Below are 17,248 nucleotides of genomic sequence, written 5' to 3'. Positions count from 1 at the left end.
AAGGCACTGAGAAGCTGGACAGAGTATTGATAATGTGCAATCTAGAAGTCACCCAAACAGTAAAATGAAAACACCGATCACTCCCTATTTTATGGATAGGTCCAAACAACAAACTAAACGACAACTCAAAACAGGTTATAAAACCTCAATTTAAGTCAATTTAGAAAACCTAGCCTATTTACACATACAGATACAGAGCAAACATTAGCATTTATTTGGAGTCGTGTTTCTGGTCACCTGACCAATGTAAGTCCAATATTCACTCTCCTGTTGGCTCAGTTTCTGGTCTCTACCGACTCCTAGCGGAACAACACAACGCCGGTGAGAGAGAACCAGAAGAGCAAGGCTGCGGGGCGTGAAACCAAAACAATGAGCTGAAAGAGGCTTAAGTGGTGAAGGTCAGCCTAAAGAGTTGGGTGATGATGCGTTGTGGGTTCATCATTTCGAGCGACCCCTCTTACATAAACACAGTCATTTCATGAAATTGCTAACATGAAAAAAGCAGTTTGACTGTTTTCTGATTCAGCTCAGAAACAAAGAAACTGCTTATTTTTGAGGCTGTGTGTGAATATATCTGCAATTTACATATGATCCAAAATTGACAAATGTGGCCTTTAATATCAGCCTTCTTGTGTACTTGGATGGTGGAAAGCTTAAGGAAGGCTTGACCAACTAAAAATACATACCAATTTCCTTGAAAATAATACAACTCCCCTCCCGGTTTAACATGCACGACCAAGAATAAACACTTGAAACCGAAACCGGGCCTTACCACGGTCTGTTTCACACAAACACACATCCTCCCTTTCCCATTAAATGGCACTTTTTTTTTAACAAGCGCATTCAAAAATCAGATAATAAATGGAAAAGCGTTTTGGGCTTAAACATTTTTCCAAAAGTAACTCCACCCGATTCCAAAGGTCACTGCAGTGAACAGAGCCCTCTGTGTTGCTTGTTTTAGGACCATTTTACGTGTTGCATCTGACATGAACATCCGCTCTCATACAAAAGTCACTCCACACCTCTTGAAAAAGGAGTCCGGCTGGCACTGAGGAGAGGAAGCCAGTGGAAAAGATGGGCTTTTTTTACAGCGGCTATTTTTCCTGTGTACTTGAATGCACACAGGGAAAGAGAGACAGCTGAAGTCATGTTACACGGACCTGACTGGAAGGATTTGAGGCAGCCTCCATATTGATCTACACCAATGTCAACACAGTGAACCGAGTCTGCATTGCAATTAATAATTCTGCTCATAAGTGATGGTGAAACCAGCCATTTACACTGCCTCAGCTTCTATCAGCGTAATCACAATCAAGAGCAACATCACGGAGGCCGATCGGCTCAGAGGTCAATCACGTACAACCCTGATTCCACCGTGCGTGAAACACAAATAAAAACAGAATGCAGTCATTTTCAAGAACTGTGTTTACCGACAACGCTTATACCAAATGTTCCTGAGCCCATGTTCCCTCGCTCCATCCCCGCTTGTGAGCAAATGAGCCTTTCCAGGATGTTCCTTTCATACCCAATCATGATACTATCACCTGTTACCAATCAACCTGTTTACCTGTGGAATGATTCAAACAGGTGTTTTTGGAGCGTTCCACAACTTTCCCAGTCTGTTGTTGCTCAGAATAAGCAGATATTTAGAAAAATCAATGAAGTTGATGAGGTAGAACATTAAATTTTTTGTCTTTGTACTGTTTTCAGTAGAGTATATGTCAAAAAGGATTTGCAAGTTATCACATTCACATCACACTGTTTTATTTATGTTTTACACAGCATCCAAACTTCTTTGGAATCAGGGTTATACAAGCCTGTCAGGCTGTAGCTGGGAGTTTGTTTTCCACAGAACGCACTGAGCATCTTCAATCCCATTAATAACATAACAGGGCATTTGCTGATGCAGATAAGCCCAGTGGGATGACACCATCTCTTAAGAGCCCATTAAAAAGCATGAAAACATAGAGCCTGAGGATATTTGGAGTATGTGACCTCAGAGCACCGGGCTTCTGTTCCTGAGGGCAGCAGCTGGTTAGAGACACACACGCTCGCAACGCACGCACGCACACACGCTGAAGGCCAGGCCTCGGCATAATTAAACTCTCAGGCCGACACCCCCATGGCAGGTTTATGAGCCTGTCCTAATAAGACGGCTTTCTGCAGCCTCGTGTGAAGGAGCCTCCAAAGCTCGACTTCCTGCAGGACTGGTGATGTGACGACGACGCGTTATAAAAGAAACATCTGTGCAGCTCAGCGACGCTCCTCAGCCCACTTGCTCATTACTCCCCGACATTGAACACGCATGAACATCAGAGTTTGTCTGTGTTTTCCTGAAAGACTTGATGACGGCTTATGTAGTGATCTGATACCAATTAAAGTGTCCCACAGCACTGAGACACTGCTTCTTCTGAGCACCGCAGTGTGTTTGACTGGCAACAGCCAGCTCAGTTTGTTCAAGAAACCTTTTGATGTGCATCGTTAGAGACTTTACTGAAGTTATGTGGAGGCAAAAATAGTTTTGACATTTGGGGGCGAGACAGTCGCTCCTCCATACATACATGCAGGCAGACAGTTTAGGGTACCTGAGAAATAACTTCTGCTCTTTGTTAAGCCATATCATATAAGACAAGTGGTGCACAGTATAAAAATAATGTTAATAGTCTGTATGATACTAAGTGGATGATACATTTGTTGCTCACCAGTGAATTTTAGCCATAATAATACATGTCTGTTTTGATATGTGGAGCTGAGAAATATGATCAGGCTTCCCACAGCTTTTTAAGAATAAAATGTAACCACTTTTCAAGCACTTTCAAGGTACCTAAACCAAACATTTCCAGACCCTCAAAGCCTTTATTGTCACATCCAAATTGTTACAATACATGCAAGTGTGACTAGTTCACTTTTATACTAACAGCAATCAATGTATATTGTCACTTTGTGTCTTTTACCAGCTGTTAGCTTAGATTGGATGTTTCAACTTTTGCTAATTTCGAGGCCAGAATACAACAAACAAACATGACGACAGACACTGACCATCAAAATGTACAATGGATTGACAAACCATTTCAACTCTAGTTACAAACCAGTTTTAAATGAGTTAATATTCAACTCTCTACATGTTTGTAAAACTCTTCAGTATTAGCAGAAAAACAAAAGAAGGCATCTCAGTGACAGGTGGTCTGAAGGTGCATAACATGTAACTGCAACATGCCTGTGCAGGTGTGACAGTTACTGTACACCTTGGTCCTCACAGGTTGGTGAGCTGAACACATGAGGCTACTGCAGGGAAATAAAAATATCAGCAGCCTGTTGCACTGACACTAAAAAGGCCAGTTATCTAATAGCTGTAAACATTTTAAACTTCAACTCTAAACAAAACACATGAATGCAATCAAGTTCCTCAACACTCTCGAATCCAGCAAGTATTTGCCTCTACTGTGCATCACCAACGTCTCTGCAGTGTGGGAATGTAGAATTGTTTTCATACCACTGTGTCTCACTGCGTGCCAAACAGCCAAAACACAGCGGCAGCCGAGGAGAACGGCCTTGCTGAGTTCTGTTAGATCCACAGTCCTGAACAGTTTCCCAAAACCATCAAGACGTTCGTCTCAAATAACCAGTAAAGTGCAACTGAATGGAGATCCAGTGGAAGAGATTTTCCATCGCTACACCTACGCCATGTCTGCGCTACGTGCCCTGACTGGCTTCATGTGGGCAGCTGAGATTTATTTCAGAGATCGGAGAGTGAATTTCCTGTTTGGATCCAGTGCCTCTGCATATATTTGCTACTATCGGTGTGTACCATTCTTTTTTACTGCTTCTCAAAGTCATTCCATTCAATAAAAACTCTGGGGATCATTGGAAAGAGAGCTCTGGGTGTGCTTTCACCGCACACCCTCCCCCACACCTACACAAGGACTAAAAGTACAGCCATCCATCCATGTTGGCAGTGAAAGGCCGGTCTTGTTGCTTTGGCTTACGCGCACCTGCTCCAGTACACTCTGGAGTCTCCATCGCATCAGAAACAGCACACGAGGTCAAAGAAAAATAAGTGCACACCAGATATGTGCTCAGCTTTCAAATATGTAAAGAAGTCCACACTGTTAAACGTTGTTTTTACTGGCCTTCTTGTGATAAAGACAACATAACGTCTCACTTGACTTGAGATTCAGACCTAGTGTCTCTCTAATTGGTGTAACACACTGATAGTTGCACAAAGACACACTGTTAGCTCCGTCTTTAAGGTTCGTCCTCCAACATCAGACATCAATGCAACCTGTAATTGGCATTCACGGCACACTTCGGCTGCGCTTTGGTGAACTTGTTCCACCAACCTGCAGCTGGAGACAGAGAGAGACAGAAAGCTCCGGGAAACAGAGGAGTACCTCTCACACATTCTCATGTCTTGGAGCCCCAAAAATAGGCACAGTTACAGCTGCAGACCCCCTCATGTGTTAATGCCCTGTCTTTATATCAGGATGGCTCTGGTTGCTGTTGTGTTATCAGCCTTCCTGAACAGTCCCTGCAGTGGAAGTCAGGAGAAACCTGTGCTCTGAGCGATCATTCCCAGAAAATGCATGTGGACTGAGACTGTTCTTCCATTCAGCTGGGGCCCTCTTTCTGCGGACCCCCTTCAAGGACCCTGTGGCCCTGGCTGACTGCTCAGACCTTCATGCATTTTTTCTCCACAACACCAACCAGACTTCCCACGGTCACACTGAGCCACAATATCGGCAGACAACAACAAGTCCCTGCTTGCATTCAGCATAACTTTAATGTATTGGCGCAAAACAGTCCGTGTGTGTGTGTGTGTGTGTAACAGGACTTCTTGAACACCACCCCCACCTCCAACAAAAACACGCAAAGCCTCGCTCTATCTCTCATTTAAAGATTCTTTTTAAAGAAAGACAACAAATCTTCTGCACTTACAATCTTACTGAGATCCATGATCGTCCCCCAAAGCGGTGAGTGAGGATCCTCGGAGCCGGAGAGGAGGAGGTCCGCTGGCTTTATCCTAACGCGGAGTAATTAGTAACGGGAAAGCGATTGAGGCAACAAATGCATTTGGGAGGAGAAGAAGGGGGGAGGTGGAGCGGCCAGTTAGCTCAACATGTGTCCCGATTTGGTATTAAAATGCTCCCCTATCTTTCCTTGCTCGCGTCCTTCCTTCCTTCCTTCCGCGTCAATTCTCCCTTTTTCTCCGCGAGCCCGACGCGCTCCCTTATCGGCGAGGACTTCCAGCATCCGACCGCCGAGAAGCCCGAAGCTGTGTGGAGGAAAAGCCCGGAGGACGGCCGCCGATAGCTCGTCTCAACGCTGCTGCAGGCACAGAAAGAAACCCTGCCCGTGTGGATCGGCCCACATAGCGGCTGAGAGCGAGACAGTAGGCTACCTTTATTTTGCAAATAGCCCGCTCTCCTGTTAGACAATAGTAGCATGGAGCCTGCAGAGTGGGATGGCTCTAGCCCGGTGGTTCCCAAGCTGGGGTGCGGGTCCCGCCGGGGGTCCTGTAAGAGGGGAGGTGAAGTCCAGGAAATCAGAAAAACAGCTGAATTGCCTCCATTCGTTGGGAGGCAGTGTGGTCACAGTCTGATCTATGGGCGGTTTACCTCACCTGCTGCACAAGACAAAACAGTGCAAGAACTAAAGCTGAAAATCCTCTAACAGGATGTTCCTCTGCAGAGTGATCGGTTTGATTTAAGGGCTATTTGTAAGAAAAGGTGTGGAGACCCCTCCACTGCCCCTGAATCCCCCTCAAAATAACCCCACAGCCACGGATGGCTGTCACACAGTTAAAGACATGACATCATGGGCAGATGTTTTAGTGTATTTGTGTTTTTGAAGTGATGAGGCCTGTATCAGGTTTATTTGTCTCTCTCTCTCTCTCTCTCTCTCTCTCTCTGTGTGTGTGTGTGTGTGTGCAGCAGTAGTAATAGTAGTGATGATACTACGCTTATGGAAAACACATGAAGCCTTGAAATGAGCAAGTTCCAGAGATGAAAAAAGGAGGAGAGGGGAGCATGTGAGCAAATCTAGGTGACTGATGCCCCCATCTGGTTTCTCTGAGACTGTCAGCCAGAATCTTCCATCCTCAGCTCGTTGCAGTTGTGTTTGAGTAAAGTGGGCACATGTTTTTACAAGAGTTTTAGAATAAGTGTTTCTCACAGAAGACGTATTGACACGTCAGCAATGCTTCCTAGTTTCATCCCATTCTATACAGAAGCGACTTATTCCCTTACTGATTTGGTTAGTTAGTTGAATAGACGGTAGATGTGGACCAGCACACAGACAGAGAAGCGGCTGACGCTTTTCCTCCCACCTCCTCAACACAGTGGTGGAGGCGGACAGTTCATAACCATCACCCACACGATCGGTTCTTTCTCCTGTGCCGAACGGATGCTGGAGCCGGACAGGGACGGTCCCCAGATTTGGTGCAAGAGAAGGTCGTGTGGTGCCATGTGAACGTGAACGTGTGGACAAATGTGTACTCAACTTTGCTATGATATATATGACGTCCAATATATCTGTCCTGATTAAATGTTATTCCAAGGTGTGTGCTGGTCAAAGTGAAGGCAGTACTGATAAATGTTTGTTATGAGCTGTAATAAACCATAAATAAACGCACAATTTATGATGTACACATGTAAAATCTAATCCCTAATCTTCCATTTACACAGATAAACTGTTCAGTTTTGATTGACACAATCGAAGAGTTATTAGTTTAATTATATGTTTATTATTGAGGTTGTAGTTTGCAGTGGTGCTGCACTGCTTCACATACAGAGGTGTTTCTAATGTTTTGTCCACCCCCTTTACAACCTCAAAAGATGACATGTAGTTAAATGAACACTTGCACTGGATTACATTAGATTGAAACAGATGTGTAATATACTTTATACTGGATGAGAAATTAATGACTTGTCAAAGCAGCAATTTGTTGCACCGTGTTTTAACAAGAGTTTTAAATGTTAATATGAATCATCCAATCAGATATTTCAATCTTTAGACTTTAAAGAGCCAACATCTTTATTATCATTAGTTTTTCTAATGTAAGCTGGTTAATTAAAAGGATGATAATCGTTCTCCAGCCAGAAACAATAAGCCCACAAGATCCATTTTTAAATCCAGGCCACTGGATTCTCTATACAATCACAGGACATCAGCTGACCGGCCGAGGCCTGGCCAGCCGCGATAATCAATATGCTACTCATTATACCATCGGGGCTGCACATTATACCTCCAGGCTGCTCAACATAAACAGTCTGTCTCCAGACAATGCCGGCTCTTTTCCCCCCAGAGTCTCTTCACTTCCTGGTACGGCGTGGGCCCTTTCGCCGCCGAGGGCAGCCTCACAGAGCATTTCTCACATACAGCAGTCCCACTCTGTCTCTGCCTGGCTTCTCATGCAGCCACACGAACCCCTTCCCCTTTTTAACACAATTTACCAACCTGGAATACAGGAAATATCGGACTCGTCTTAAGCCAGGTATATAAAATATTTAAAAAACACCCGCTGTTTCCTCAAAATAAACAGAAGTTAACTTATCAAATGTCACAAACCTCGTCACATAATGGTGACATCATATGCTCTAAATGCTTCTTAATGTTTAACGTGTTTTTAAGGTGTTTTTTTGTGCTTTAAGTCTGTAAACACTTCAGAAATCTGTTAAAAAACATGCAGATTCCTAACGAGTACGTTTTCTATTAGGTGTAGTTTCAGTAAAGTAAGGCGTTCCACATTAATGTCCTTTGTCTCTGTGCTGAGAAAACAAGCTAAAACCTGAGCACAGGGGTTAAAGTCCTCTGTCGAAGGTGTCACTTCCCCTCCCTCAAGCCTGGCTGGTTACAACACGGAGAGTGTTAGACTGTATGTCTCCCAATGCAAAATCCCAATGCAGAGCTGACTGGAGACCCATGTTTCTGCCATCTGTGCATGTTATCAGAGTCTTCAATCAGACTTGAGGCAGGTTTGCAGAGAACATATCTGACTGCAAGACAACAGAAGATACAGTCCTGCTTGCACCGTCAGGAGCAAGGCTGGGCAATGATTATTACTGTGTAACTTTTACTGGACTCATAACCTGATGATCCAATCATATCATGTTAATCATTCTGCACACCTGTTGTGCAAATCTGAGCAAGTAATCAAAAACAAATTGAGCTAAAGTTTGGTTTACATAAGAGTTTTGCCTGTCCTGTAAAGCAGCAGGATACAGTTCACTGCCCTGATCAACAGTTTGATTACATTACATGTGATTATACGTTCTATAGGCATTACTGATACCAAAAGAAGATCTCAGCCAGCCTTCATCAGTGCAGAGTGTATTCTGTCACGCAGCTGAGAGCCTGCATTGCATTCAGATGATTATTCAAAATGAGGCTGCTCATGTTGAAGCAGGCTAATTTGCATACCACACGCTTACACCGATGATGTAGGTTTCAGTCTGACTTCTGACCTCTGCTTCATGTGAAACAAAAAGCAACACTCCATCTCTGTCGCTCTCCCTTTCCGCTTTACTGTGCTGTAAAACACAGACGAGAACTCCATAACAATCTGTAAATCAAAGCCATTGTTAATGCCGCCAGGAACTCATCGCTGCACTTTGTTCCACTTACTGACCTGTCACTCACGTCCAGCTCTATTATTCTACAGCCAGTCAGTGCAATGAGGCCACAAACCACCGCCTGCTGTTTCTGCTGCCTCAGTGCTTTTAATGGCCTCGCTTTCATGCTTGCATGCTTGTCTGTGTGTGTACTGCATGTACGTATGCGGACGTCCCTCCATAACCTCCCCGCGTTTTGAATTGCAGGATGTAAAAGGAGCAAAGGAAGCCTCAAGACAATAAGCGATGGAGGGGAAAACAACAAGGCAAAAGGAAAGACAAAAGACGGAGGAAAAAGAGGCAGGGAGACGGGGTGATTAAAAAATTCTTGTCTATGTCCGCCCTGCTGAGTCCTGCTTGTGCCCGAAGGCCACGGCCCCGCTCCTCCCTTGAATTCCACAGCTGCCAAGGCAGCGAACGGCACGCAGGCCCGGGGTACGAGGGGTGTCCAGCAGCGCAGCCCCACACATACGTGTACTGTGCACCATGTGTACTCTACAGGGGGGCACGTCTGCAGTTGCCAGGAGGTAGCATAGGTGGAAGATTATGGAGTAGTAGCTTAACTAATTTCAAGTATTTGATTCAACGGAAAGTAATATTTGATTTTAAAAATCACCTGAGCATGTGTTGCCACTGAGAGTCTGATTAAATCAGGGAGCAGGCACTTCCAAGTGGAAGCAAAACAAATGCAAACTTGACCAAACTGACAATGAATATTGGGGGTTCAATTAGACAGAAACAGACGGGAAGCATTGCTGTACACAGTCACGCACAGAGCCCCACTCTGATGCACTCAAATGCAGATACTGTGCAAACAGGAGTCACCTCCCTGTGGACAAGTAAAGGAGAAGGAGGAAGATGGCAGGCAGTCTAATTTTAAGGCCTTAATTATGTAACATACAATGTGGTGTCACTCAGGGGCTCACCCTGCATGTCCCAGCTGAGGAGCTGGTGCCCCAAAACTTTTCCACAAGCACTAATTATGGTTCATATGGGTCTAGAGATTACTACCTACACCAGCTTTCAACTGAAAAACCTCTTCTGGCCCCCGGCAGCTCGGAGACTGTTGTGCAGTCTAGGAGAGACTTGGCATCTCGGATAAAGATGATGAAATATGCAGTGTGGTTCAGTGCTAACGTGCTGTTTACTTGTTCTTCCTAACTACTATTGAGAGCACAATAGGACACGAAACCCAAACATGCAATGACGTTTCAGACAAACACACCAAAGGCTAAATCCCCCTTAAACTCTAAATTAAAGAGTCAGCTGCTATTATGAGGCTAAACATGTCATTAAACGCGAGCGCGGTGTGCTATCTGGCTGCCCTGCGTCGCTCTTTTTATAACCCAGTGTGGACACTATGACAGAGAGGATTTTGAACACACCCTGGTTGTTTACCCAACTCACCAGAGAGATAGGCGAGCACTTCTCAGAATCAGCGTTTTACACAACCATGGCTTTATTGCCAAGGTTGGCGACGCTGCTGTTTGCAGTGTAACTGCTCATGCTCATGTGCATGTAACTGTAGAATATTGAATTCAGGTTGCATGAAACACTGTACAATCTACTGTTCACCCTCTGTCCTGCCATACTGCTGACCGTCGTCCCTCTGGACAAACCTCTCCACACATGGCAACAAACCACCTCATGGCTAAAAAGAGACGGCTGGAGATGATTTAAACTGAGGAGATCGAAGACAGATAGGCAGACAGACAGATATGCAGACAGACAGGAGGTGAAAGCCAGCCACCCAACAGATTTAGGCAGCTTTAGAGCACAACAGATCAGATGAGATTATCTCTCGCTGAGCCCTGGTAAAGTAGACAGCACATTCATTGATTCCTGCACCGCCTGCCACAGCTCTGGATCCCCGGTGAAAAATCAACCACACAGGGGGGAGGAAACACAAACAGCGAGACGACAGGGGCAACAAATCCGAGGAAATTACAAAAATTGTTTATGAAGACGAAGCCAGTTGAATGTGTCATGCTGCGGTCGAGGCATGCTGGAACACTGACAACTAATGGCAAATCACACTCGGGCTTGTTTTAACCTGCATGAATATTTTCACTGCTGAGCAACTGCAAAACTCTTCGCTTGGTTTAAATGAGCTCGGATAATTGAGAGTTTTAATAGATGCATAAAAGTTGCAATCAGGACTCCATTACTCCGCTATCGCAAGGTACTGGGAAGAAACTATGAGCGTGTTGTTGTGATGCTGGAGACCATTCTGCCTTGACACACTTCCAGAGGGTGTGATCTCAGGAGCCTGACAGTGACCTAGTGACCAGGCTTGGCTCGAACACATGCGTCTCTCCCAGCCTCTAATCCGTGCTGCTGCTGTCCCGGATGGGAGAGGAGCACTGGGCGGTGGGGGCGGTGGGCAAACGCAGAATTGCCAAATACCTCCTGTGCACATTTAGGCTGTGTTGACCGTACTGTCCAATTTAGCAGCCGCTGCAGACGGGAGAAGCACGTTGCAGCAGCACCACCACGGCAGTTTGGCTGCCTTGATTCATCTGACCTACTTTCTCCCCCTTTCCCTCCCCTGTGCCTGGTGTGGGAGAGAGGGGAGGGGAGACCACCAGGCAGGAAGCAGCGGGCTCCACAGCATAACAGCAGCCTACATACATATGCTCACTGGGAGAGCGCTTCATGCAAAGTCACATGGAGCTCTGGTTGAAGCATTCATTATTCATACATAAAACTCAACATAAGAAAAAAAAAAGATCCTATTTGCCTTAAAATAGGCAGGTTTTACTTAAGATCTCATCACCATGACCACCATCACTCATCCGGTCTTAGATGAGGGCCCACAGAAGGCACTGACAGACTGTCATACATGTCACAGCTGCACAGAGCCTCCGCTCGCCTCCCTCTTGCCTGGTTTTATCCTACAGATAGGCTAAACAGCACAGATCTGAATTCAAAAGGCCATTGACCTACATTTCAACAGCTCTTTTGTTGTACAGTAGACTCAATGGTATCTCTGCTGATCACAGACAGACATCAGGGAAAGTAAGGCTAGAATAACCAAGGATCTGGATCCAGCACAGTACCAACTGAAGGATCAAAACTAGAAGAATAACTCAAATGTGTAAATACATACATAGAAATGCGGTTAGTGTGCGTCCCTGAGCTCGCTTCAGACAACATCTCACAATGCATAGTTTACAGGAGCTGACAGCAAACATCCTGGCATGTCTGTTAAACTCCCACCTTCCAAAGCGGCTCTCAGCCAGGACCCTCAATCCCACGCTTTCACTAGAATAACGTTATTAGATGAACGTGACATCCGAGCCCTCTGCTCCATACCTGCCCTCTCTCAAAGTTTTCCTTCTCCAGCTCCAGGCTGTTGGCCCCTCCAGTCCGTCGGATCACTTTGGGGATCGCGTTGGGTACTTGCTGCATGGAGCTCTTCACTCGATCCATTGTCGTCTGTTTTTTCACAGCAGCGAAAGGGAAGAATAAACTTTCAGCCGATAAAGAGGCTGGACTGTAGAAACACAACTAAATTTTAAAAAAATAAAAGCTGCGCTAACTATGGCGGGCAGCAGTCCATGCCGTGCTGGACTCGTCCCCCCGTTCACTGGGTCATCTGGCCTCTCTGTACACCACCCCAGTCAATGACAGGAGCAGCCTGAACGGCACCAGCGTCAAGTCAGACACGGTTAGAGGAAGCACACACTTCCGCTTTCACTTTTTCAAAATAAAGCCCCTGTTGATTGCTTTGTAAATTGAAAGCTGTGAAAATAGAGATGTTTGTTGAGCTTGAGCCTTGGGTGGAAACTTTCTGCTGCCCGGCCAATTACTTACATGTAGAACAATATGAATGACAGATCGAGGTCATAATTAAATGCTACTAATTAACTAACAATGAACTGTACAGCGGATATTTTCTATTTATTTTGTAGCAAAATAATAGAAAATATTATTTAAATAGAAATAAGATTAAATAAAATGATCTGAATAATATTCAAATACAATTACAACGGCGTAGTGAATTTTTCTTTCTTTTTGAAGACGTCCACAAAATCCAGAAATGATATGTGCGACGATTTGCGGGAACTTTACAAACCTCATTTTCTGTCTATATAACAATCAGCTCTGCAGCATGCTGCACAAAACACACGACCTCTGTGAGGAGCCTTTACGCACAGCGTCCCCAGACAGACGGGCTTCTGCAGTCGGTGTGAGGACACCGTTCAGCTTGCATGCTCATGACCGTCGCTGTTATTTGGATATTTTCTCTGGCAACCGTCGCTGACTCCTCCCCGTGTTGTCTGCCACTGGCTGGAGCTACACCAGGGCCCACCCACAACATCAGTGATGTGTTAAGATTTTAATTTTATAGCTTTGTCCAAAAAACTACATCAACATTCTTATAAAACAGATTTGACATATTTGTATGTCTTAACAGCAATATTACTGCCACAACTTCCAGCCCAGTAACAGTCAGTCTCATGATGCTTGAAAAACCGTTTAAAGGCCGTTACTGCATATACTGCAAGTAAATTAAGACAAAACACAACAGATGTAGTGGCTGTGTTTAGTCTAGTTGATACAATTATGCTTCTTAGAGTAAACAGCAACAATTGAATGGTTAATATCACAATCACTGGCTATTTGTTCTGACAATCTGTATAATGTGGAATGGTTTTGAATGAATTAGAGATATTTGAATATTTAATTCAATATGAAGAACGTGATCAATAATAACACATAAGCCGATGCTGCTATATGTGGCCAATAACACCAACAGACACCCTGAGAGGTTGGAACAAAGGCGCAACATCATTTTACCAATGATACCCAACTTCCTAGTCACTGATAATATTATCATGTCTTAAGCTCTGCAGGACAGGATGAGTGAGCTTCCCTGAGGTGTCCTGATCAGTGCCAGCACCACTTGTGCAAGTATCAATACTGTCAGTGAAGCGTGTCACTACACACTTTTAGCACCATCTGATCAGTGATGCTGTATAGTAAGTGGGAGAGCTTATAACACTACTTCTTTGTTCCGTTTATGTCTCAACACATTATATTTGTACAAGGGTCTTCCCTGCAGCTATACCACAGTGAACCACACAGTCCACCCAGTCAGTTTGGTGAGTTTTGAGTGGGTAGGAGCTGGTTGAAGAGAGCTGACCCTGCTTTCGTACTCCCTGGTGGAGATAGAGTAGGGAGGAAAAGGATAATTTCCTGTCAGTGATCATCCCCATAATATATGAATCAAAACTACAGTAAACCCAAACGTAGGAGGAGCCTGTTTGCTTTGTATGACTCAAGGGTACCCTCTGTTGGTCAAGCATGAGCACCACAAGTCAAAACGAGTGTTCAGTACAACAAGTATCTATCTATCCATCTATGTATCTATCTATCTATACACACATATATACGTGTATACAGTACACACACACACACATATATATATATATATATACAGTTTATACATTTTTCCATTACAGCACATCTGTCTACCACAGTTTATTATATGGCATGTTTTGTGATAGACTGTCATTTTGCCAACGTCATTTTTCTTTTATTCATATTTGTATGAGTATTGTTGGACAACAAAGGATTTCATTGCAAACGACTGCGTCACTGTAATTGTTATGTATATGACAATAACACACTTAAATTATAAATGTATGTACTGTAATCTTAATAATAAACAATATAAATGCTACCATCAGCCACTGTAAATAAAAACCTCTAATCATGTCAAATCAGATAATTAAATAACTAATGATGTGTCAACCCCATGATTACAGCGCATACTGTACGAGCATACTGTGGAGGATGAAGCCAAAAAAGAAAAAGAGAGGAAAAAAACTGAGCCGATGAAATCTCGCGAGATTACCACGCGAGATGGTAACGGACGGAGGACTGGGGCTTGGTCTTGAAGTTTTCAGATGCATCTGTAGATGAATCATAACAGCGTCAAGATGTCGGGACGATCAGGCCGCGCTGAGACACGAAGTCGGGCTAAAGATGACATTAAAAAGGTCCTGGCAGCCATCGAGAAAGTGCGCAAATGGTATGTAGGCTGTGTGGGGGACAACATGGAGGGAAATGCATTAGTAGACTGTAGCCTGATATCTGCTGCGTCGCTCAACAAACTTCAGTCGGAAAAGTTAGATGATTGACGGAGCTGCTGACCAATCAATGCCCCAGGTTGACAGGCGAGGCGGGGCTAGCTGAGTTTTTTTCCGCCGAGAGCTGTCAATATGGCTACAGCCTCACATGCTGTGCGCCGTAGTGTAGGCGACTGTCCTGTTGTCACGTTACAGTGAAATTAAAGACCACCTTCCGTCCAATTGTCATGATTTTTACATGCTTATGTAAAATAAACGCTGGACATCAGTTAGCATAATAGGATATCTGATTATCTGTCATCTGTGCTTTGAGCAGTCACGAGCATGTAAACTGAATGTCATGTTACTGATGAACGCTATTACAGCAGATGGTTTAAATTGAGCTCCTTCCGGAAATCTCATTTAATATCAAACTCATTTTATTCCCAGGGAGAAGAAATGGGTGACAGTTGGTGACACATCCTTACGCATATTCAAATGGGTGCCAGTAACAGAAACAAAGCAGGTGGGGTCCTCTGCCATGAAAAAAAAAAAAATCTTCATAGGCTTTACTTTCATGAATTTAGCTTGTGAATAAGCAATCTAATTTGACAATCCCCCCTTTGTTATCAGATATTCCGCACCAAATCCACAGGTGGAGATGTTAGAGGACTAAAAGATGTGGTACTGGAAAATACTAACTCATTACTGGATTTCACTGGTGAGTTTTTCAGCTGTTTTTTTCAGAAATTACTGGAGCCATTGCATGCATCACGATGCATATGTGTCAAAAAGACAAAATATCACATACCCAAACTCGTGAAATGAAAAAAGAAACCTGATGTTCAGTACAGTTCCTCTGTCTTGGCCACTAGATGAAAACAGCAACCAGAGCTTTCTGTCGGATGTTTATCAGCCTAAAATGGATAACAGCAGCAGCACCTCCAGCTCGCAGCAGGTCAGCCCTCCACATACCTCCAGCCTCCGCACTGAAGACTCTCAGCCACCAATGCTGGGCCAGGAGAGTGTCGATGGTATGTGCATTTTCTCTCAGTTTGACACATTATTCCTGTCATTTTAAAAGGACAGAGACTGCATCCCCAAATAAAATCGCATCAATCCTTGAGCTAAATGACAAGGAACGGCTCTGATCATCAATTGGCCCAACAATAAAACCTGACTTGTGCTCCATTGACAAGTTTACATATCTCAATGGCATCGCTCAGTTTTACTGTAATGTCTGTGTATCCATTCACTGTCAAAGCTGCATTAGTGAGGGTATAATTTTACTCTTCCTTCCAAATGCAGAGCCAGTTCATTCAGGACAGGAGGGGGCTGATGAGCCTCCGACTCTCATCAAGGAGGACCTTCTTTCATCGGGAACTGTCAGACGGAGCACCACAGACGCACAGGTTCACTTCCTGAAAATGGGTTCATGGAAGACCAAAACATTTGAATTTAATTGTCATTTAATCAGTCTCTTGCATGTGTAAAATTGCCAGTAATTTGAGACAAAATTGTTTCTAACCACGTGAACATTTAAGCACCCTATTTAATATGTTTGTTTTTATTCAACAGGAGGAACTGGATGAATCAGGAGCACCTCCTCTAAAGAAGATCTGCACAGGAGAAAATGCTGTTCTGAGATAGCTTATTTATAATCATTTTGTTAAAATAGCTACACACGATACTTGTCCTCAGTCCAATTAGCTAAGCTTTCAAAATTATTCCAAGGTTCTCTTGACATATTTACGCAAATATTACATTTCAGCAAAAGACAAAAAAAAAAGTATTTACTGCAAAATCTTTGTTTACTTTTAAAGGCCTTTAAAGTCTTGCTGTTCTTAGTGATTTCTGAAATGAATGGAGAAGATTTTCCAAACTTTGTGGGCCAGTCACTGCTGTTGCAGGCAGTATTTCAATTCACATGCTGTAAATGTCTAGTTTTCTGGCAACTAACTGTTTCTGGTTTACTGGTAATGCAGTTAAACTTGTTTTTTTGCTCCATATCATATTTCTTCATTATTGAGGTTTACAGGCCATTTTGGAAAGGCGTTAATTGTGTAGCTTTATGCAGATTGATGTTTAGATGTGCCATCTTGTTTTAAATACGATGCCCTTTCTGGAACAGATCTTCTTTTGGCTTATCACATGGAAGAAGAAAATGCTTTTTTAATATTTATAATATGATTTGCCCATGTTTATAATTGAAGATGTTGTAAACCATAATAAATGCTACTTTCTATTTCCATTTCAATTCATTGGCGCTGCCAGATGGTATTTATTCACCGTAATATCTTGTGGTAATCACCATATAGGCGGGTTCTATTGTTTAATCAGACCTGTTCAAAACGGAGCCCAGACAATGGGTTTAGAAATGTATTAAATAATACAAAGCAGACAGAATTCCACACGAGTTCTTAATAACTACATTATGAAATATGAAGTGTGTTCCAGTGCTAATATGTTAAATAGATCATATAATCTTTATTGTCATCAGCTGACCTCTACCCTGTCATTTATATTCTGCACGGGCGTGGTTTATTTGAAGGGGCCGTTCTA

At 43.6% G+C, this 17,248-nt stretch overlaps 2 protein-coding genes across 3 annotated transcripts in view; one reads left to right on the top strand and one right to left on the bottom strand.

The window, feature by feature from the left end:
• Positions 1-12,213, bottom strand: part of hip1 (huntingtin interacting protein 1) — a 40,321-nt gene extending 28,108 nt beyond the window's left edge. Inside the window, exon 1 of one of the 2 annotated variants that reach the window (XM_041940391.1) lies at positions 11,925-12,213. In XM_041940391.1, the coding sequence (XP_041796325.1) occupies positions 11,925-12,041 (117 nt within the window). In that variant the 5' untranslated portion in view covers positions 12,042-12,213. Of the gene's footprint in view, positions 1-4,935; positions 5,556-11,924 lie in introns of those variants that run through there. The other variant, XM_041940392.1, reaches the window with a different exon arrangement.
• Positions 12,214-14,485: 2,272 nt separating this feature from the next.
• On the top strand, positions 14,486-16,931 carry bcl7bb (BAF chromatin remodeling complex subunit BCL7B b). The gene is made up of 6 exons (XM_041941217.1): positions 14,486-14,649; positions 15,137-15,212; positions 15,320-15,407; positions 15,562-15,720; positions 15,995-16,098; positions 16,265-16,931. The coding sequence occupies exons 1-6, from the start codon at positions 14,537-14,539 to the stop codon at positions 16,334-16,336; spliced, it is 612 nt and encodes a 203-aa protein (XP_041797151.1). The 5' UTR covers positions 14,486-14,536; the 3' UTR covers positions 16,337-16,931.
• Positions 16,932-17,248: the final 317 nt, after the last annotated feature.

This window comes from Chelmon rostratus, chromosome 7 (genome assembly GCF_017976325.1).
Source record: "Chelmon rostratus isolate fCheRos1 chromosome 7, fCheRos1.pri, whole genome shotgun sequence".
Taxonomy (NCBI): domain Eukaryota; kingdom Metazoa; phylum Chordata; class Actinopteri; order Chaetodontiformes; family Chaetodontidae; genus Chelmon; species Chelmon rostratus.
Note: the sequence above shows the minus strand (reverse complement) of the source record. Positions and strands in the feature narration are given on the sequence as shown.